This window comes from Peromyscus eremicus, chromosome 22, assembly GCF_949786415.1.
Source record: "Peromyscus eremicus chromosome 22, PerEre_H2_v1, whole genome shotgun sequence".
Classification (NCBI taxonomy): Eukaryota; Metazoa; Chordata; class Mammalia; order Rodentia; family Cricetidae; genus Peromyscus; species Peromyscus eremicus.
Window position 1 is genome coordinate 13,130,504 of NC_081437.1, and position 23,905 is coordinate 13,154,408.

A 23,905-nucleotide genomic window follows, 5' to 3' on the forward strand; every position below is an offset into this window, starting at 1 on the left:
TGAAACCACAGTCATATGTATGGGGTCAGTTTTCAGTAGCTAAAGTATGTGGCCCCTTGTCAACATTTAACCCTGACTTACACTAATCCTACCCATGATCCAAAATCTTTTGATACTTACAGAATTAATACGATTTTAATATGAATAGTAAAAAGACAAATTGTGCAGTGCTATCCTTATGGCTAGATTTTTTTAAATGACATTTTTGTTAGTTTTTTGAGAATTTCATAATTAGGTTTTGTTGGTTCTCACAGTTTTAGAAAACATTTGCAAATGGGAGCCCATTCGGTTCCCTAACTCTTCCCTCCTTTATAGGAGATGCTGTTTCACAAGATAGAAGGAGAATTTTATTTAAATTTTCAAATGGAGGGCAAGAAATGCAATATATATGACCAATTCCTATGTAGGCTTGGCATTTGGGGAAATACAATCTCACTTTCTGAGAACTCACTGACCTCAGAGCCCATCAGGGGAAAAATTTTTTTTTTCCTAATGTCCCTAAATGAAGTACAGAATGGCCAGAAGAGTGATGGAGAAAGGGAGGCTTGGGACTCATTTGAATGCAGCTCATTTAATAAGTCCCACAGCTAGTAAACAGAAGAGAGACTTCAAGAAAATATGTCTTACAAAGATGGCATCACAGGTGCCTCATTGGCAGCCAGGAAAGAAGCGTTTAGTGCTGGATGTGTTCCTCCAGAGAACTGTCTTTTATCTCCAGGAGGAGTGTCTTGGATTCAGCTCTTCCGATTGTCATTTTAGTAAAAATATGCCCTCATATAGAAGCAAATTAAAATTCCTTGATGGTGCTATCCTGTGTTGTAGCAGCCAAATGAGTTCTTCACAGTATAAATAAACTTATTGACTCGTTTTCCTAGGTTCCTTCTGATTCCACTACCATGATACAAGGAAAACCAGGCTGAAAACAAGCACTTGTAGTATTCCTGCGACAACCAGGAGGTCTTTAATTGGACTTGCTTAGCAAGTTAACTTTTATTCAAATAAAGTGCTGTGGTGCCAACTGTATTTAAAGAACATAATCTAAAAAGCTACATTGTATCTTGGCCCACATTCTAACCCTGTCAATTTCTCTGGAGTTACACATCGACTAGAAAACATTCTGGTCCACTTATTAATGTGTAGAAGTTACTGATAAAGACAACACAAATAAATGTCCATTTAGGGCCTCTTAAAATTTGAGACTTTAAAAAGCATAAACAATTTTGAAGGAGTCAAAATATCTTCCAAATAAAATATGCAGAGAGAGCTTCACCTGAGCCAAAATCTCCTTCCAGAAAGGCAGGCTAATGGATTTTTTTTTTCTGGGGATTTTTACCTGTTCTCGTGGAAGGTAGCTGAGGCCTTGAGTCATTTAACACTTCCAAACATCAGCTCTCAGGCAATATTTATTGGAAGAAGCCCACCCCCAAACCAAATTCAAGATTACCTTCTCCAATATCCACAGTAGATTTTGTACGTACTATCTGTCAACAGCTGTAGGAGAAATATCTCATGAGATGCATAGAGATGACACTATAAGATGATTTTTTTCAATCTTACCCAAATATTCCTGTTGGGATCATTTAATTGGAAATGTCTCCAACAATGCATTCCCTTGGGATGAACCAAATTTTTTTTTATAAGCAATGGTTTCCCTGCGCTAGTCAGAACCTAGATTTCTTTCTGCTAATATTCCTCTCTCATTATTCATGTGGTCTCTTATTCTGTGTTTGTCTCTGTCTGTTTCCTTCACAGCCCTGTTATTGAATGAGCTTGGTAAGCATTTCATTTCTTGCATTTCCTTTCCATTTTTATAGGTTATTTTCCACTTCTCTGAGATAATACCCTAACTCCTGATTTTTATCTCTGTCTATAGATTGGACAGATTTTCATTTCAGGCTATTGGCCTAATTTTAGTCGAGGCCAGATCAATCGTATCACATTTCTTAATTTAGGGTATATAAACTTAAAAGGGCTAAGATTACAAGAACTACGATTGGCGTTTGGGGAAAATACAATCTCACATTCTGAGAACTTGCTGACCTCGGAACCCATCTGAAAAAAAAATATTTTTTCCTAATGTCCCTGACTTAAGTAAAGAATGGCAGCAGGAGTGATGGAGAAAGGGACACTTGGAACTCATTTGAATGCAGCTCATTTAATAAGTCCCACAGTCAGTAAACAGAAGAGAGACTTCAAAAAAGATGGGATCACAGGTGCCTCATTGGCAGCCAGGAAAGAAGCGTTTAGTATCTACAATAACTATGATTGTGTGCTAAACTGCATGATCCTAAAAGAATGTATTCAGTTATGACTGAACTGTTCCTATCCTTCTTAATCATAAATCTGGCAAGTTTTCATAACTCAGGTGGGTTATCAAGCATATTATGTCACTAGTACTTGTTATTTGTCATGTAAATTAAATTTTGACATTTCTTTTCTGTTTCTCTTTCTTTTTTAGGTGGCTTTACACTATCAGGTACGAACTTTTCAAGTCTAATACTATCTAATTATATTTATACTGTCACTGTCAATATATTACATTGTTAAAAAATATATTTTTTTCTTGTTTTATTTCTTTTTACTTAAGGGAAAAAACATTCTGGTAAGATAATGCCTTTTAAAAGTTCCTATTTTTTGCCCAGGTAGCCTAAATACCAAACCAAATATAACCTGAATTAATGCTTAACTGTGACCCAACTCTCCTCTTGTTGATTTTACGCATTAACATTTTTACACGTTAACATTTTTACGAATTAACAACAGCCTGTGTGTGTTGAATTTATTTGTAAGAAATCTCTCAGGGAGATCCTCTAACTGTTCATATTTTGATACTAATCTACAGGTGCCCACAGAGCACCGAGAATTTGCAGTGTACTCTGGTAGAGTGCACACAGGGCTCCAGAGTAAGACAAGCTTGCTGGTCTCGGATGGTGGATATGAGACCCACACAAACTTCACAGCAGAGGATCATCAGGATCCTAAAAGTAGATAAGGCCACGTTAGAAGAGGATAACAATCTACACCCTTCTTTGAACACTTGGCTTTAGTGCTAATAGCATGGTGACAAGAACTATTTCTGCTTCTTGAGACACATTACAAAACCCTACATAAGCATTCAAGATCCTAATGAGAGAGCTTGAAATCCTTACTTTCAAAATTCTACCATCTCTAGAGCTAGTGACTTGTGCACAGGTGGAAATCATTCCTAATTGCAGCATCTTTTGGTTCTGCATACCTTTTCACGTTTTCAGACTCATTCCTGCAGATTTAGAGAGGAGGGTGACTATCCGGCAATGGCTCTAACTTGTCTGAAGCTGCAGGTTGAAAAGGTCTCTAGAGACCCACTTCTTCGATGGCCTTTTGCAAATACCAAAAAATTTCCAATAGATCATACATAAATACTAAATCAGAGTGCTAGAAAAATATTTAGAAGGAAATACTACCAAAATTTCTAGTAAATTAAAACACTGTAATAGGCATGGGGGTTGATCTCAACCACTGTTAGTATTAACTCATGGACAGTGGGTACCAAAGTGATTCTGCCCAGAGTGGAACTTTCAAACTATGGCAGTTCTATATGGATGGCTGCTTCCAACTCATCTCTAGACACAGCAGTAAATGATAGAATGACTGGTAGATTCTCAGAGACATAGAAATTAGAAAAACTTAAAGTTGGTAAGCAGAGTAGTCTTCTTACAGAAATCCCTGAATCTCAATCAGCTGAGCCTCTCCCAAGTCAGATTTTCCGAATTCTGCCCTCCAGGACTTGTCCTTGTCCATGCATCTAAGTACAGGAACATATATATACATATATATATATATATATATATATATATATATATATATATATGTATGTATAACTTTTAAAATTATCTCCTTTTTCCATTTGCAACATTTGAGATCACCGATGTCATCTTGGAAATACTCTGATTCTGTCCAGAGGAACAGCTCCCCATGAGAGAGTTGAAGATGGTAGAAATTCGGCCTCTCAACATTCACGGCTTTGTAGATTATTTTTCTAAAGTCAACCATAGTCTTGAGAAATAGCATACTGTATAGCCATTCCTTACATTCTATACAAGCTTGCATTCTGTGCAAACTTTACACAGTATCAGTCCAGAGTACCTTATTAAGAGTGCATATATGTCTTTGGCTATCCTGCATTACATGTGTGAGGATTCCATTTCTAAGGCTTTCTTTCCATGCCATTTGAACTATCCTCCCATTTAGTATCTCAGTTAGTAGAATTCTCATTTTCTTTTCTTACAAATCCTTTCCATAAAGTTTCCCATATCCCTCATATCAGCATTTTCTGCCTTGGCCGTATCCTGCATCCAACATGATACAGAAAGCTTCTACATTATGAGTAGCTCATTGGGTCCTCCCTATGGCCAAAACTTTAACCAAAATTAGACATCTCCCAATATAGATATTAATGCACCTAGAATGGGAGACTATTCCAGAACTCCTTCTGGAAATTTCTACATTGGCCTAATTGTTACTTACCTGGATATTGTCTAACTTCATATCCTCGTTCTCCCATAAAACCAGAAATCCCGGGGTTCAGTTGCTACTGATGCCTCTAAAAAACTTCTGTAACTTAGGTCTGTACAGTGAACAGCAGCAATAAAGCCTAAAGAGTTCTCTTTGAAGTAACGTTGAGGCTTTGAAGTCGAGGCTTTGAGGTACAAGGAAGAAGAGAAGAATTAATGTAGCCTTTGGACTTAGCCTGAAGGTTTTACGTGGACTTGCACCGATGAGAATGGGTGTGGAATTTGGAAAAAGTATATATGGAAACTTAAAAAAAAAATCCATTTGGTCCACAGCCTCACACCAATAATTTAGAGACCTAGTTAGTAATAGACATTGAATGCTGGAGGTGCCTTTGAAATTTGCAAGTCTTTACCTGCTGTTCTAGCCCTTGTCTCACTGTGTTTAAATCTATGATCTCATTCCCCTCTGACCTTATGGTTTTATGATAACATTATAACTCATTAGAGTTTATAATGAAATATTATTTTATCACCATTCTTTTGGACTTTATTGTGCACACTTACAGGAAGTAAAAAAAAAAAGTTTCCAAAAGATTAATCTACCCCAAACCACTCATCCAAAGGCCCTTTGATGATTATCCTAACACTAGCCCTGTCCTTTGGCTGGTCCAATAGTGCAAACCATTTCCTCCTCCCTTCATTTTCACATTATACATTGAACCCTTTATCACTCTAAAGCACAACTGTAGCTTATAAAAAGCCATCATTAGGAATGTTAGTCAAAGGAAACATAAAGGGAAAATTAGATTACACAGATAATGATACTTTTAAATCAAATTCAGAATCCTGGCTAAATCTGTGTATTTGTTTCCCCAAAAACTTCTAAGACATGCATCTATCTATCTATAGCTCTCCCTCAAGTTACAAGACACTCTAATCACTTTGCAGTCTTGTAACAGACTTAAGATGCATGTCTATGTAAATGGGCCAAACTTTGAGAATCTTGACACTTGGGAACACTTCCACCACCCCAATGTAAAAAAAAAAAAAGCCCCTCCATCGAAGTTTGCCTCATTTTACAACTGGGAAAACTGCGCGTCTCCACGAGGCAAAATTTCTTGCCCACATTTAAATGACCCTGAGTCCAAGTCTCAAGATTCTAAGTTTAATTTTCGGTAAATCTTTGTAGACAAAATTAGTAGGTGGGCCTGGCAACCAGCTGAAGGAGAAGTTCAATGAAATCCTTAGGCCTGGTTAGTGGAAACTGCTGGGTGATAATGACTTGCCCTTATTCCACGGAAGCATATATGACACTTTCCAGTCGGCACAGGAAATGGATGTCATGAGCACCTTCACAGGGTTATCTACTCCCTATCCTTCAAAGAAACCTGTGACATAAATGGAGTAGATACTACCTGCATTTGATATGTGGGGAAACAGAAACGATAGCCTACTGGGGGCTGTATAGATGCCACTAATAGGCTTCAGAAATTAGAATGCAAGTCATTATACCAAGTGCTTTCTATTGTTTTATGATACCTCTGGAATCAGTAATTGAAGGACCTGGCTCATCCATTTCAAGCACTTGCTGTACTGGGTCCACCTCTTACCGCAAAGAAAGATGAGGTCCATTATCTCATCCATCAAACTTAATCAAGCATGATTTGGTTTGGCTTATGGAACATTTGCCCCCATTGGTGGGTGGTAATCTCTATGAGTAAGCACCAGAATTCCTCCTGGTGGCCTCCAGGGGATGACCTATAACTGCCCCCACTAACATGGCTTGCAGTGTGTGTGCATCTGGGTTATTGTTTTCAGCTTACTAATTTCAAAAGGCACTGATAGCGAAGCAATGTGATCCATCCTGCTGATTTTCTGCCTGTCCTTTTGCTAGGCCAACCTCTCTTCAGGAAGGTTCATGCTAGAGATCATCCGCTTCCCTCCACTGTAATCAGCTTTTCAGGTACTCGTTTCCCTATGGTCCTTGAAAAACCACAGATTTCAGGTATACTCTTTATAAGATTTATAGATGTCAGTCCCTGGGCCTTCCAAAGTATTGCTGATTAATGAGTGACTTCTCTGACAGCTGGGATACCTTGAATGATCAAAAACTGAAGGCAGTATAAAAAAACTGAAGATAATATGGACCTACAAAGAGGTTGATCCAATGCCTTCTTTCTCTCAGATTTCAATGTTTCAGATTTCTTCCTAATACCTCTTTTACATGTTAAGTTTTTCATGTAAGTGTAATGAAAATTCTTAAAAATAAAAGTAAAACCAAAACAGGTTGCGTTTCCCACCAGATTGTGCCTTTCCTGGTGTACAAGGAAACACAGGAATGTTGGCAGGGCAACCCAAGGATCACACAGCTCTTCCAGTTCTCCTGAGGCTTTACAGCTTACTAGTCAGCTCGGAGCACAGAGTCTGTAGCTGAGGACAGCAGTCCCTCCTCCTCCAGTCATTACTGCTGCCTGTCACTGACCTTGGTGGGGGAAATACCTCTACCTGACCCTGTGGGTCCGCCTCACCCTCACAAACCATACCTCCACCCAACAAGCACAATTCTAAGATCCAACTTCAGAGTTTTCTCAGGATATTCCTCAAGAGACGAAAAATAGAAATCTTCCTGGGTTCTAATCAGAGAGGCCAGCAGGAACTGAAACGTTGTCAAGTGGCCTGTGTTTTCAGGCCTGTCTGTACAGTTCTGAACAAAGCATCAGAATAATCCTGAGAAGATTTTCCCATCACTGCCCTTTCCCCCACTGTCAGTGTTCTATGTTGTTTATTGGGATTAAAACAAAACAACAAAAAGAAACAAGAAAACTATGGCATTGACTCCTTGTGTACAGACTTCTCTGTATTGAACTAGCCATGTGGGTGATAGTGTCCTCTTAAAGGAATATCCCACTCTCACCCCTGCATTACCACGATGCTGTTTCAAGATCCAGCTTCAACCAGGAAGCACTGAAAACAGCTTTGCATAATCCATCTGTTTCTAGAACTCAGATACCTAAAGCTAATGATTTTATTGTTGTTTATAAAAGTCGACCACTAAAGAATGAAGACCCCAACTCGTGATTTTATCTCAGGGATTCCCTGTGTCCTCTCAACACTGGCTTGTAGCCATGGTTGCTGATAAGGCACAGAATCTCCAAGTTGTTTTGGTGGGTCAAGATTGTGACATTGTATATAGAATAGAATAGATAGATAGATAGATAGATAGATAGATAGATAGATAGATGATAGAATATAAAATATACAATGTCACAGTTAGACTGGTGAGCTTTATAAGGATGGTTAGGTAGATAGATAGATAGATAGATAGATAGATAGATAGATAGATAGACAGATAGATAGGCCCAGAGTAGCACACAGAGAGAATTAATGTTCTCTAAGAAATAACACCAAAACTCCATCATGTTGTCACCATGCATACATAAGGAAATAAAGTGACTTAGGCTACAATAAAATAATCTGCTTTTGATCCATTCGTTCAAAGAGAAAAAGAAACAAGTATAGTATATACTTGTTTATACTATATAGTATAGTAATTGATCCTGAAAAATGCTGTTAAACCATTTCCCTATTTAATAAAAGGCACACCTAAGGAGAACACTAAGACAAAAAAAAAAAAAAAACACCTCAACTCTCTTCTTTGCCACCATCAGAACCCTACATTGTAACCACTCATATATCAGTACTGTTGTAGATCAGCCACACGGTTTTTCCACGTGTCACTTCTCAATTACACATAACTGTGACCATCTCTTAGATGTACATAATACTCATCGAATGAAAATGGCCCTGCCCTTTCCATGATGCTATGCCCATCCCTGAACTATGACCACTCATCTCTACACCTCCTAGTCATCCTTACCATCCTATCCACCTGGCAAGCTCTCGACCTGCTTCCAAGATAGCTGCCAATAGATCCTCTGTCCTGATGCTTTCCATGCCTCCTGTAGGCAAAAATGTTCTCCCAGAAGACGCTGGGCCCTCAGTGACTGCCACACTGATTCTAGTTTTTCATTCACGTGTCTCTTTTCCCACTACACCAGAAGCTTCTAGAAGATAGCTGGAGAAGGAGGAGGACTGTGTCTGTGCTGACATATTCCAAGAGGACATACCATGTGTTTAAATAATGGATGGTCCTTTTATTTAAAAAAAAAAATGAGCAGATGAAAAATATTACTAATGGTAACTAGATTCTCATAATGAATAGTTGAGTAAGTTTTCAACATTCCATACGTTGTACTAGACATGAGTAAAGACAGTCCAAAGAGTGCTGAGGCATATTCTAGCTCTGTAAATCAACAGACTAGGTATTTGTATGTAAAGGTAATTTAAAATAATCCCGAAGCCACATGAAGCTGTTCATGTTCAGCACACAATAAACACCAAGGAATTGAATGATATTTACTAAATCCCAGTTGTCAGTCGGTGAACTAATGGAAGAAGGGCCTTAAATATAACTAAATGAAGGTGTAGGAGCATTTCTTGGTGATTGCATGATGGGTAAGCCTGTGCTTTGGAGTAAGAGTACAGCAAGATGTAGAAACAAGGTCCCTAGCATTTCTTTATGTGAATATCAAATCTGTTAAGATGAGATATCCACACTTCAGCTTCTTATGAGATTTTTGTTAAGGCTGAATATTAATCATATTATAATTATCATGCTGTGATTTTTTTCTAAATTACCTTGTCTTTTACTTAATTAAAAGAAAAACTAGTAAGATTTTGCCATAAGTAGAAAATAAGGTAACATTTGTTTTTACAGTGAAAAGAATGTCATTGAATTCTGGCTAGTCAAAGATTCTGTGCCTGTAAACTACTTTATCTTAAATGAAAGAAAGCCAAATGTTATAGACCTAGGTGCGTCAAACTACGCACTTATTGCTGACCAGAAAGACTGAAGGATTCCTGGGGGCACCTTTTCACCCATAGGATGATTCCATTTCATTTGCCCATGTATTTGACACCATGTTCTAGATCTGTTTCATTCTGTGAGATGCTTTCCTGAACAATCCCAGAACATTACATTTCCTCCCTAACTGCTATGTTACTTTCTACCTAAATTACCTTGAGTCCCATTCAAAACAACTTATCGTTTGTAAGTAAATCACAGAAATGATGGCCCCAATAAATATTCTCCCACACATAGCTTTGCATTTCAAATAGGTACCTAAGTGGCAGTATTTCTCATGAGGGAAGTCATTATTATTCAGTGTTTGTCAGAGATTTGGACAAAGACACAAATAAAAGCAACCTGAACTACCAGTGACATTGTCATTGGCCCAAAGATCAGAAAGCAGTGAGAACCAAACTATAATTGATTTGAACACTAGGCAAGGGGACTTCACACATGTCTACCCACCCCCTTGACTAGAACACATGATTTCAGAAGGACAGACTTGGAGACTCTAACTAACCCTTGCGTCTCCTTGATTTATAATTTCCCAGTCCTTGTATAAAAGCCCTTACCACTCTTATAGTTAAAATTAATCCCCTTTTCTCTCTGCTTTGCCTCTGCTCATGTTCAACAGCTTCTCAACAGGCCAAATAACCCATTGTCATTTTCCTTTGATTTGGTGGGATTATAGACCACCAGGGACTTAAAATACATTATTTTAGAATATGTTATTAAATGCACGCTCAAGACTGTCAGCAGCTACGTTCTGCTTTTGCCTTCCATGACTCCTGACACATGAAATCTAAGGCACTAACCATGCTTCCAGCACCTCTGTTCCCCAACCCTAGTCTTCACAGTAGCCTGCTAGCCAAAAAAACAAAACAAAACAAAACAAACAAACAAACAAACAAAAAACATCCCTTGAAACAATTGCTAGATCAATAATTAGAACCAACTACAGCAGGGTCCCAGAGCAGAGGGGAACCTACTCTGTGCAGGAAATAGAAGGTACAAACCCCTGCTAAAGCTGCTATCTGTCTAAATGCAAAAGGCAGGTCAGGCAGCCTGAACTAAAAGGTCAGCCCTTCCCAGTCTGGATGAGTCAGACAGCAGACTCCACTTACAGGCAATTGCCCAGATGTCCTGGAGGTGAGGGCCTCTGAGTGGAGGTTTTTCCATAGCAACATCACTGCCTCCCTGGATATGAGCGCTTCGCTTGCCTCTGAGGAAGTAGCCTATCATTTTCCAGCATCCTGGACCTGAAGGACAAGGGTGATTACAGGACAAGCATTTGCCCTCCGCATATGCTTGGCCTTTCCAGTCTGGGATTTATCCCAATGACCTCTATGCAGAGAGAGACAACTCTGAGCTCCTCCTCATCAATAGACTTTTCTGAGCACCCTCCATCCCCCACCTCTCCTAGAATGAGAGCTACTTGGTGGTTCTGGAAGTAATCATGCTCACATAGTGAATATTAGCTCCCCAAAGGCCTCACCCTCGCCCTCTCTGTTTGTTTTAAGATTAACATGGTCAAGGCTTTCCTAATACATTTCGCCTTTGCACCAGAGAGGACGCGCTGGGGCCCAGCCATCTCAAAGAAACATAAAATGGATGTTTTGGAGCTGAACCTGTGACAGGGACTCTTGGCGAGTGTAAAGCTGAGATCAGAATTTCCCTCCCATGTCTCTTTGGCCCTGAGGCATCTTCTGACGCTTCTAGAAAGTGGAAAGGAAAAGACCAAACTCTCACATCCCTCAGGGTTACTTTAAGACTTTTAATTGCGTTTCCCTTTGGTCACGTGCTGGAAAAAAAATGTGCACAGACCGCCAAACTGGCTAGCTTCACAGAGAACAGCTGGGTGATTCCCTCAGCCCAGACAATGTGCAGCAGGGTCTTTCTCAGTGACGTGCCCTGATGAACGTGGCTTTTCCTGATCAGTGCTTTCCCATGACCCGAGACCTTACTAGATTTCAATCATCTGCGGCTTCAGTGTGGCGGTGTTGCCCTGCCGACCAAGCTCTGTCCGCTCCTCCCCACAGCCTCACTATCTCACCTGAGAGACTCTGACTCGGTCCTTAGGGCACCCTTCCATCCTGCTTTGTCTTATGGCAGGATCCTGGGACTTGCAAAGGTAAAGGAGCACACTGTTCACACTGTTGCCTTCCCTTTCTCAGACGAATATGATGACAAGCAGCCGCTGACTAGCAAAGAGGAAGAGGAGAGGCGCATTGCCGAAATGGGGCGCCCCATCCTGGGAGAGCACACCAGGCTGGAGGTGATCATTGAAGAGTCTTACGAATTCAAGGTACGTCTGTCAACACCGCCAAAAAGGTGGTTCGGTGTGGTCTGTGCTGGCAAGAGCCTTCTGGAGACACTGGAAAAATGTGATTTCACGTACAGGCTCATTCACTCAAAGGCTGTCAGATCCAATTTGAAACTGGGGCATTAGCAGAGAACCAAGAAATCCTGTACAGTGAGCAGCATCAGAGCCAGGGTCCAGCAGGTGACAGGCAGTGAGCGTGACAGGGTCAGAACTGCCCCCTTTGAAAGAAGGGCTTTGTCCGAAAAGAGACTACAAAAGTAGATCTTCGGCGATTCTTGTGCACTAGAAGAACCTGATGAATCTATCAGAAGCCAAGCATTTGCTGTGTGGACATTCAAAGGCTACGATTTTGCAGAATGGTCACTTCTATCTAAGCTACTCAGAGCTGAGAACTCTTTAGCACTGCCTACCAAAAAAATGCAGTGCCTGCAACTGTACAGTTTATTCATGAGCTGATGAGATTGGATTCTCTAGTTCATTCTCTCTCTCTCTCTCTCTCTCTCTCTCTCTCTCTCTCTCTCTCTCTCTCTCTCTCGTGTGTGTGTGTGTGTGTGTGTGTGTGTGTGTGTGTGTGTGTGTTACTCGGTATTGAACCCGGGGACTCACATATGTCAGGCAAAGCACTGCCCCACTAAGCTACATCCTCAGCCCAAATTGAAAATTTCCCATGAAATTTAAAAAGTCATACCTTTAAAAGTTAAATATACATACGGGGATGAGCTTCCGACTTGAAGATGAAACTTCCTGTCTGTCCCTGCTAACCCACTGCTCTGCTTCAGTCCTCCCTGCCCACCCATCCCCCACACATAGCTCTTCTTACCCAGATTCTTAGTGTCCCAGAACACTTGAGGTGGAGCCAGCTTGGGTTGGATAACAGGGATAAGAGCCTATGTATCTCTTCCTGTAACATCCAAAATTACAAACCCAGAAAAGAACAGTGTTTTCTTTACTTATTTCTCAAAGGGACATGGTGCAAACAAGCAAAGAAAAAAAAAAAAAAAAAAAAAAAAAACTAGAGAGCCAGGCTAATATAGAAGCCTCAGAATCCTACATGGGTCTTTAGTAATAATCGCCTCTTTTCCTTTTGGTGATTCCTTAAATTTAATCCCCAAATTGACCTGCCTGATAGGTAGCAAGTAAAAAGGTGTTTTTGCAACTAAATAGAATTTTTAAAAGATAAAAATACACTTAAACCTTCTTCTGGCCACTAAAAATCTATCAATTAGTGTTTTTTGTTTGTTTGTATGTTTGTTTGTTTTTCCACTCACACCCATAGAAAGAGAGATAAACAGTGGAATGAAGATTACGAGAATGATCCCACTGTCAGGGTCCAGCATGGCATAGCCTTGAGCCTGGCTCACTGGGCACAGGAAGGGAGCATGCATAAGTTCATGCAATCTCCCATGAACCTCAGCCTGCTGGTTTCTACAGCCCACTCCGTCACTTGGCGCCCCTGTGCGTCCTGCTTCCCTTTTCCTCCTGCAGCTTTTCTGCCGTGGGAATCCAAGGATTCTGTGTCACCTGCCACAGCAGAGGACTGCCGTTTCTGGAGCTAATTCACTCCCACACTTCTTAGAGAGAATGTGTCCTCTCTACCCCAGAGAACAGGACACCCAGGCTTGCCCTCCCATGCACCGGCCATGGACAGAGCAATGGGTAGCAGCTACTTTAGAAAGTACTGGGTTAGATAACTCTTCCCGGAGAAAAGAAAAAAATCTTGGATCAGACAGAGCCCTCTCTGGTCTGCTGCCACAATCTAGAATTGTAAAGCCTCCCTGGTCTCTAGTTCTTTATGTCAGTCCACTTGTCTGAGTTGTTTCTAGAATAACTTGGAAGCGCGTCTTCAAGTTTACAAGCACAGTCCTCGTTAACCTTCACGCCTACAGGGCATCTTGGGGGCACACTTCTCACGTGCGGTAATATCACCTTTGACTTTCTTCATTTAGGGATTGTGTTTTTCTGGAATGTAACTTGAGAGCTTGTTCAAAGCTCTAGAACAGCATGGGCTAGCCTGCACGTCCCCCATCCCCCCCTCCCTGACCCATCATGCTAAGATGATGGCTTTACTAATGCCCACTGTCAAGGGTGAGGTGTCCATAACGTCTTGAATGTCACTAACAGTTTAAGAACTCTCCAGGTAAATAAAGAGATGTAGTACAAACTTTAGTCCATCGTGATTCACTCTCCTTTATCACATACACGAAGGAACCGAAGCGCACAGGTACAACTTCAGCCCTTGGAAAAATTTTGACTCTGCCCCTCTGGTTAAAATTTACTACATTTTAATATATACCTGGGTTCTTCCACATCCACAAAGGTTGAGTTTAGTTTCTCTTAAAAGTCTAATCTTTAGCCAGCCGTCATTTCATGGGGGAAGTCTGTGTTCGGCTGATGGAGCGATATTCAGCTGCTTATCTCTCGGATGAGCGGATGCTCCAGCTGGGGCACAGTGTGTTCTCTCCCCTTTAGAGAGACATGCTCCAAGTTTCCACTACATGGAGGAAAAACTGAGGTCATTTCTTCTTATATTCCACACAGCAAGATGCGTAGAATACTGGATAAGATGTGGCTGAGCTGGGAGACAAAAGACAGATGTCTGTCGTGTGTTTCAGTTCGTTGTGTCCAAGACCAGTGACTGCTAGAGCTGTTATCAGGAGCACAAGCAGTTCTGGATATGAGGCAAGAAGCTGAGAGGTCACACCCCACCCCCAAGGACATACTAGCTGACCAAGAATAAGGTTGCGAGCTGGTTGGCGATGGATCCTTACATTTCTTTTCTTCTCAATGTCTCAAGTCAGTTCCAATGACTCGTTCTGAACTAACATCCTTGATATTATAAATTGGCTTTGGCCTCTCATACAACCTCTCAGATCCTATTTTCCTGACTCCTGCACAGGCAATATTGTTAGCTCTCTCAAACCGTAGTTCGGTATCCTGCATTGAACATGTACAAGTCATTACCTAAGGCAAATAATGTGTGTTTTCTGCCTCTTTGCGGTTAGTGGAAATTCGAGGATGCTCTGACAGTAAGTGTGGGCGTTTGGTAGACTAGTTGGTGCAGTAGTTTCTCTGGAAGGAGCAGCCTCGGTGTCCTGGAAATGTCCCTTGTCCCTGTAGTTGCCGTGACTTGTGGTAGCGCTTTGACTGTACGGCTTACTTAGTTTTCTTGTGACCGCTTGGCAAGCCCTGTTGTTTTTATTAACCAAATTTAGAAAGCTCATTGCACCAAACTAATTGCCTAATAAGCTCTAAAGTAGAGGAAAGGGCAGGCACCTCAGTGCTATTAAAGCATGCAAATGGGATGCAAGGTTATTAGCAGTGTGCCCTAAGCCACAGGTGTTGACTTTTGCTTGTCTACCGTGTTCCTGATGTAACAGCAGGAGAGTGGGCATAGAATTGCCTGAACGTTAGCAAGCTGAAAAATCTAGTGACCTCTCTGCAACCGTCCCCCCCCACCCCCACCCCCACCACCAAATTATCTGTTTGTTGATCATACAGCAAGAAACCTTGAAGCCCTGCTACCTGCCTTCATTTTACTGACAAAAATACAGCCCTCTGTCATCCATTTCAGACCTGTCACTTTCAGGTGGTCACAGACACTAAATACTGAACAGGGTCAATATTGATTCACTTCCAGACCGCATGCAACAGACAAGCCGAAGGGAATCAGGCTTGCAGAGCAACGGAGGGGTGCGGGTGGCCTTTCAGACGGCTGCTGTTGGAAACCCTGTAGCTGCTCCTGACTGGCCCTTAGGCTGGAAAGGAGGCTAGACTTCTCTGTGGAGAAGTTCCCAGTGTCAGAATGTTTCTAAGGACCACAATTGTTTGCATAATCCTAACAGTGTCAGATGTGGATACATGTCTTCCGAGCCTGACATTTGCTACCCCTTCTTAGCACCGCCAGGCCTCCAAAGGTTTTAGATTTCCTGAGGCCTTCACAACCCCAGGAGTTATTGTCTTATCCCTTTGCCCCTTTCTAGAGCACTGTGGACAAACTCATTAAGAAGACCAACCTGGCCCTTGTGGTGGGAACAAACAGCTGGAGGGAACAGTTCATCGAAGCGATCACCGTCAGTGCTGGTGAGTGCCTCTCGCGGTACCCTACGAGGTGACATGGCCGGGCTTGCCTAAGTTTTCCTATTCTGCCACTGGCAAAGCACCACACACACATGGCAAAATTAAGAGAAGCCGGCGTGTCTGTTGCCTGTATCCATTTATCATTCTCTTGGAGGGTAGACGGGCTGAGTTTAAACCCATGTGCGTCTTAATTTGCTGTGGAACCAATCCTGGGGTTTTTGTCTGGATCCCTGAAAGCAGCACACATTGACCAAGTGGAGGTCACAAGGGGCAAGTTCAGGGGAAAAGAAGGAAGACATAAAGACCTTTGCACTGCTGTTTGCATCATTTTACAGCCCCTTCCATGGCACTGAACATCTTAAGCATCTGCATTGGCAAGTGTGCCGCCCCCTCCCTTTGCCGTCAACCCCGTCCACTCTCACTGTGGACAGGGACAGAGGGACACACTGACATCATCAAAGTAACACTGCTTTGCATTTTTGTCTTCTTTTCTTGCTCTTTTATTCCACTTACACTAGTCCTTTCTCCCAAATCCCCATAGCCTCATCCCACTGCCGCCATCAACAGAGCTAGGGGTTGCTAAGCACCCAGTGATACCCAAGCTGTAAAAGGTGCCAACAGCATCATCATTAGCAGTTAGGCCTTGACTTCTGTCACAGCCTCCTCCTTCCAGTCTGCCACAGAACACTTGAAAAAAAAAAAGTATAGCTGTTTTTTATTCATGCTGGCTGTCGTCATGCTGTGGTGTTTTTTTTTTGTTTTTTTTTTTTTTTTTTTTTGCAGAATGGTCACTTCTATCTAAGCTACTCAGAGCTGAGAACTCTTTAGCACTGCCTACCAAAAAAATGCAGTGCCTGCAACTGTACAGTTTATTCATGAGCTGATAATATACAATAGGAATTTATGAGCACTGAACAGCAGAACACTGTTTGGAGGGTGGATTTAAATTTTACATGTCAGCAGTAATAGAAGAAGAGGGAAACACCCCCTGGGTGACTTATGTTTTTCTGAAGTACGAGGAAGTATCAGAAATGACCAAATTGTTACGGAGCTTTGAGCCCTTCCAATTACAACACGAAAAACAACACAACACTAGGTTGAAACATCTCCAGTAGGCTCCGAGTCTCCTTTGGTTTTGTGGCTGTATAAGCAGATGTGTGATGGCTGTGTGCTGGGTACCAGTCGTGGTCAGTCTGTGTCCATCACTGCTCTTGTGGTGGTGAACGGAATAGACAGCTACTCCTGCTCTGATTCTAGTCTAGGAGAGAGCAAGTAAGGCACATAGTTCACATGTGTCTGATCAAAAGCTCTGGACAGAGAACACTGAGGCTGTGGGGGGAACAGGGAGTATGCAGATGACCGATCTGACTCCATCAAAAGACCATTTAAGGGCAGATTTGCTTTCCTAGCAACCGAGTGGCTTCACGTCCTTACACGTTTTAGTAACTTTCAGAAAGTGTGCCAACTACCTCAGGACTGCTCTAAGCTAATGCAGTGCTAAACAGTGATGGGGATTATGCTATGGACAAAGCCAAAGTCATGCACTGGATGCTCAGGCATGCAGAGAAACAAGTATAAAGATGTTGGTATTCCCTTCATTAAAAGAGCTGGAACTGGGATTGTAGACACTGAAGAAATCCTTTTGAATCTGAAAGTAGCACTTTGTGTTGTTGTCTTTACTGTATAGATGGAAGAATCTATGTAGTTCCAGAGAAACAGCTCGGCTCGAGAAGATAGTGTCCGTGTGTGTGTGTGTGTGTGTGTGTGTGTGTGTGTGTGTGTGTGTAGATGTATGCACATGTGTGTGCACATTTGAAGGCCGAAGGTCCAAGTCTAATGTCTTTCTTAATCACCCTCCTCCCTATTTTTTGAAGCAAGGTCTCTCACTGAACCTGGAGGTCACTGATTCAGCTAGACAATCTGGTTAGCAACCCCCTGGGATACTTCCGTCTCTACCTCCCTGATGACGGCATTATGAGCACACACCACCATCCCAGCTTGGTAGGCGGGTGCTGTGTATGGAACTCCGATCCTCACACTTGCACATTCAGCACTTTACAGCTGACCCATCTCCCCAGCCCTTATCTTGAGCTGTGATCTGCTGAAAAGGACTCCATGTGCTAGTGACTATTTTGAAGAGACAAAGAAGTTTCAATGTGAGGAAAATTGCTATCCACCCGCTTCGTAGACAGGCTAGCCTCGTCACTTCTCCTGATACCATGGTGCCATCGTTCCATAATGGGTCTTAACTCCAGCACTCTTGTGTGTGTGTGTGTGTGTGTGTGTGTGTGTGTGTGTTGTGTGTGTGTGTGTGTGTGTGTGTGTTACTGAAGACTGCACACAGGGTTTTACATATGCCAGGCAGGCTCTTTACCCTTCATTGAGTTATATCCCTAGCCTTAATTTGTTTTTAACTTTGAGGCAGTATCTCAATAACTTGCCCGCCCTAGCCTTGAACTCACTCTGCAGCCTGAAGCTTTGCCTTCTTCCAAGAATACTGCAGGTGTGTGATGATTCACTCGGCTCCAAATCCTTTGAAAACCAGTGAATCATTGAAGTTCAAAATCTACCAAGCATTATGGGTTTTTATGTGTATACGTGTGCATGTGTGGTGTGTGTGTGTGTGTGTGTGTGTGTGTGTGTGTGTTTCTAAATGACCGCTTAGAGACAGACGATGTTTAGAAACTTGGCATTTCCTGGGCTAATTGACCTTATTTACAATTTTGAGATAAAGAAGACCTGAAAAATAAACACATAGTTTATAGGCACTGAATTACATTAAATTACATGAAAGACAGTTTTCAAAGTGCAATTTTTGTAATTATAACTGAATTTAAGTGCCTAGGGAATGTTAATACTCTCAGGTTGTTAAGCAGACAATAAAATTTGTAAAGCAGCCTTTATTGAAGGCAGACTTTCATTGGATTTTTAAGATTTCATGGCTTAAACAGTTGAGAATCAGAAAGATTTTCCTTATTAAAAATATTAAATTGTCTTTGAAGGGCTCTGCCGAGAGTCTTTTTTTCCCAAGCAATTTTCTGTGCAAAATTGAATCTATGTGTCTTGCTAAACAAAAGTAATAATTTTGTAAATGGGATTTGGCTTCTCTCTCTTTCTCTCTCTCTTTTTTTTTATTAACTATATCAAAACTGGTTTCGAAGTAACTAGCTGGTAAAGTTGTTCCTCACTGTGCCTGAACTGCACAGCTCGATACCTGGGCTACCTATGGCCGTCACGTGTCCGCTCGCCAAGTTCTGACAGTTGAGTGTTTGAAGAGCTGAAGGACTCAAGAGACTCAGGAGATTAGGAAGGGATTAGACAGTCATGTTCCAGCAATTCTCCTTCTGCTGCTTCCTGGATAGGAGACCAGAAGCCGCAGTGTGCAGCAGTTAACTGTGAAAGGGCCGTCAGAGCATTGCAAGGCAAGCCCAGTCCCACCAGGTGCTTTTAGGATGTGTCCACACATGTACTTCTCCATGAAGCCAGCACTTACCGCCTATCCAGTTTGAGTCTCCCCACCCTCCCCCACCCCCGCAGTTCTTCCTTCCTCCCTATGTCCTCCCACCCTTTGGGAGCAGCACCTTTGGGTTGACCTTAAGAATCAAGGGTCAGTCAAATACAGGGGAGGCAGGACGACCAGCATAGAGGGCAGACATAAGCTGGGTAAAGACCAGGAGGATGTTCCTGTTGTGTCCACAGCCTCCATGGTGTTAACTCATCACTTCAGCCTCTGGCTAAGGAAGGGTGTGGGAAGTCAGAGCAAGGCCAGCCCTGCAGACAGATGGAGGTTTGTGAGTCTGCCCTTCAAAAACTCCCTGGGTGACTCAGCAGATTATTTCGTGGGGGGGGGGGGGGTGCAGGGAGGGTGCATGCGCGCGCACACACAGCCCCACCCCCATCTCTGTTCCCTCATATGTAAAGTGGAGAAAAGTATGCCTGACTCATGAGCTCACCACCGTATTAGTTAAGACAACGCACATTTTCAGTTATAAATTTGGGTACCAAAATTGGCTATCTGGGAAGTAACTAATACACACACACATATGCATCCATGCACAGACACAGACATACACAGGCACACAGACAGGCACAGGCTTACACAGACACACAGAGATGCAGGCATAGACAGACACAGGTATGCAAAATACCTGCACACAATGGGACATGGGCCACCGTCTGGGTACCTGAACCACAGCTTACAACATAAAGTGTTTTCCACAATACTTGTTGTCTCTTTACAATGTAGTTCACAGTTCTTTGGGGGGGATCCTCATCCCTTCCCAAAAGAACAGAGGGAAGCATTTGTTTTCCTACTCACACCCATGGGCTTCTACTGCCTGATAATCTGTGAGGTTTTTTTTTTTTTTTAAGTGCCTTTATTTCACTGATAACTTTAAAAAAAAGGGGGGGTTTCTGAAATTCCTTTTTAACATAATTTTTGTATATCTTACATAGCACCTATTAGCATTTTCACAATAAAGAGAGAGAGAGAGAGCGCTCTCAAAAGAACATCCTTCTGGCTATCTTGGTTCAACCTCTGGGCATATCCTTGACCAAATATATACCTTTTTCTGACTTTGAATCTCTAAAGCAGAGGAATGAAAAGGCAAGGCCAGGCTAGCACTAAGGTACCAACCCATATTGAGACCTGGGAACTCATTCAGAGACCGTCCCGTCCCTGCAGTATCCCTGGTAACACTGGGCTTTGTGCCCTACCTGATTTAGGGCGATGGGAAAACACACCCTGCCCACCCACCTGGCTTGCCCAGAGTAAACGTTCAGACCAGGAGCGGCATACACTCCATGTCTCTCCTCCCAGTAGGGAAAGGAGGTAGGGGACCGTCCTGGATTAGCCTCAGAGGAAACTAACTGAGATGATAAAGTGTTCATTCTCGGACCGGCATTCTCTAAGGACAGGGGAAACTTCACTGTGTAAGAGAAACCATTCAAGGTAAGCCCAGTTTAGCTCAAGCAGTTGCTGTGTCCAGCCTGAAGCAGGTCACAGTGGACGGGTCGAATCAGGAGATAGCCCAGTGCACCTGGAGACAGGCACAGTGTACCGGATGCTGCTGTTTCCAGTATTTTGCCAGTACTTTGCCCATGCATGCCGGGTGGATTGGGAGGGTTCTCAATGAAAGCCAAGTGTTGACTTTCCAAAGCTGCCAACTTGGTAGTGCCCCGAGACAGTAATGGACTTAAGTAATTGTCAGCCTGAAGACTGGTCCACTTCAAAAGTCTTAAATAATAAAAAAATGAAACCTCAAATGAGTTTCAGGGGATTTCCAGGCAGTCTGGTCGAAGCAGAGATCTTCCCAGCAGCCCGTGTCATCGAATAGCACCACGAGGACATTCTCAGTACAACATGTGCTGATGCCAGGTCCCCCTCAAATCCTACCTATGTATTTGAAAACCATCCTGCTTGTCCGGGTTTGACACAGCCTCTGCTGGACAATGTGACTAGAAAAGGGGACACATCGTTTTTTACTAATTTCTCACACACTGTGAAGATTCTTAAGCACTCTTTGTCTAAAATCAAAGAAACTAGCTTCATGAGAGAGGGTTGGTCCAATTGTTTGTCTGGAATGAAGTTCACCAAAGGCCAGCAAATTAAAGGGTGGCTTACTCTGCTTGAATAGCATTCTCACTTATTTGACTGTCGACTACAAGTCCGAGGCTTTATACACATGGCCTCTGCTCATCACAGCTGCGCTTTGAGCAGCACAACTGAACATCCTGATACTCAGATGGTGACCTAGCTGTATAGCATCACACAGTGGAAAAGGACAGCTGGCCTATGGAACCTCGTCTTTGCCAGGCTACACCCAGCAAGTGTCGAGCTTGGCCATATGTGACTCCTTTAGTCATGAAGTAACTGGTAGCAAGTCAGATGAAGTGATACAGGAGAAGAGATTGACAATGGATAAGTCTTTTGGTTCTCAGATACAGGATTGTGAAGTTGAGGCTTTGGAAAAGAATGTGCAAGCCTAAAACAGATGGACTGACTGACTAGAAAGAAAAGTCAGTCTTCAAAACACAAACTAGATCAGGCTGGAGAGATGGCTCAGCAGTTAAGAGCACCAGCTGCTCTTCCAGAGGACCTGGATTCCATTCCCAGCACCTACATGGCAGCTCACAACTGTCTGTAACTCCAGTTCCAGGGGACCTGATACCCTCACATAGACATACATGCAGGCAAAACATCAATACATATAAAATAAAAAAATTTTAAAAAGTAACAAGCTAGATCAATTTCTGGGCTTCCCAGAGTCTCCGGGTTTGATCCCCTCCTGAGGAACCCAGGAGGCTTCCAAAGTGAGTCTATGACTTTGAGCTATGTTGTGTCTGCTCCTAGATGTAAGGTTGTTTGTTTAAACTCAGACAAGAGTCACTGACCAGCCTCTTCTATATGCTCTTGGCCTTTCCCTGTGACGTGACATTCTCTAGAGAGATTCTTCATGCCTAGAATCCCCTGTAGGCTTGGCCAGCCTTGTGTGGATAGAATAGCAATTACTTGACATAGAGAGTGGATAGCGCTGTCGCCATCCACCTCTGATCCCTTCTCTCAGCACATAGCTGAAACACATTCTTTGTGAGAGAAACTACATTTAAATCACTTGACTTTCCAGTTTATGCTGGAAACCCTTACCTTCTTTGATCACTTGAATTAAAATAGTCAAAGAGTCACAAAAACTCACTGTGTTGCTCTAGGTAATTCTTCTAGCCTTCCTGGCCTGTGAATGGAAGGGATAGAACACGCAGCTTTATGAGTTGTCTTTGACACACAGAAACAGTGAAGGAAGGAGACAGAAATGTTGATGGAGTCCCCAAAGGGTCCTTTATCTTAGGCAATCAACTTGTATAGTTCTGTTATTTGAAATTGAAGGTCTAAGTTTAATGGAGATGGACTATCTGCGGTGGAGTATATGTTAAATAAATTGTGTCATTACATTTGATCAAAGGTCAACATAGACATCAGATGCACTGTTTGTACTAAGTTGATATGGTATCAGATCTAAGAGATTAAAGATATATATATATATATATATATTAAGTGTATATATATTTGTAATGTATATTTATAATATATAAATATATATTTAACATATATACACATACACATAGACTCTTACACATATGCTATGCTTCAAGAACACCTTGAAACATCTGTAACCCTATAAATTTACAAAATCCATATACACGTGGCTGACAGAGGTACAAAAGCACGTACTTGTAAATAGAAAGTGTGTGTGTGTACAGATTGAATATGCAAATAATTCATATTTAAAATGGCACTCTCTGTCACTGTGGTTGGTGAAATGTTCTTGTCATGTGGCCGATAATTGTGAACCTACTCAAGAAAGAGGAAAAGCAGAAGGAGTGAGTGAGAAAATACTGAGGACCGTAATTTCCAGAAACTCTTTCTGGGAGGCACACTAGGTCAGCCTAGTATGGAGGCCCGATGATATCCATCTGTTTAAAAACTGCCAATGGGAGCAGGCAAAAGTGAAGAACCCAGCAGCTTCCCCTCCTCATTTTCTAAGAAGGCAGGCCGGACAGCCACAATGGGGTGCAAGTACAGGAGACAGGATGCAGAGCAATTATTTTCTGGCCCCTGGATATGTGTTAGCCGATTTTTTTTTTTTTTTTCAGAAAAAGAATATTGGCTTGTTGGGCTGTTTTTCTCTTAAATTGCCTATTACAAAAATCCCGAGGAAAACACTGTACTGAAGGGCTCCGGAATGAGTCAGCTCTCTCTCCTTCCTTCGTAAGCCTGAAGTCATGTCTCTAATGCGGCTTTTGTCTGGAGAGGCGCTGGCTCAGCCCTGCCAACAATGCTCCGTCTCTGGATCCAGTAGCTCTTTTGTTGGCATTGGCTGCTGCAATGTGAAGACAGATTTAGCTGTTGCTTGCCCATCAGCGCTGGAGACGCAGGGGCCCTTTCCATCCCTAGATGGGAGCCTTTGGATAGGGTTTCAATGGGGGAAGCATTTCAGTATCACCCGGAGAACTGGGAAACAGAATAAACATACCCTCTGAGTGTGTACAGCCTCCCCCTACACACACACACACACACACACACACACACACACACACACACACCTT

General features: G+C 42.4%; 1 protein-coding gene across 6 annotated transcripts in view; it reads left to right on the top strand.

Annotated features, from left to right (window-relative positions):
• The window catches only part of Slc8a1 (solute carrier family 8 member A1), a 332,595-nt gene that overhangs the window by 240,590 nt on the left and 68,100 nt on the right, over nucleotides 1-23,905 (top strand). For 3 of the 6 annotated variants that reach the window (XM_059248261.1, XM_059248257.1, XM_059248263.1), the window contains 5 exons: nucleotides 1,753-1,773; nucleotides 2,459-2,476; nucleotides 6,388-6,456; nucleotides 11,577-11,707; nucleotides 15,706-15,805. In XM_059248261.1, coding sequence (XP_059104244.1) covers nucleotides 1,753-1,773; nucleotides 2,459-2,476; nucleotides 6,388-6,456; nucleotides 11,577-11,707; nucleotides 15,706-15,805 — 339 coding nt within the window. The remainder of the gene's footprint in view (nucleotides 1-1,752; nucleotides 1,774-2,458; nucleotides 2,477-6,387; nucleotides 6,457-11,576; nucleotides 11,708-15,705; nucleotides 15,806-23,905) is intronic. The other 3 variants (XM_059248260.1, XM_059248259.1, XM_059248262.1) reach the window with 3 other exon arrangements.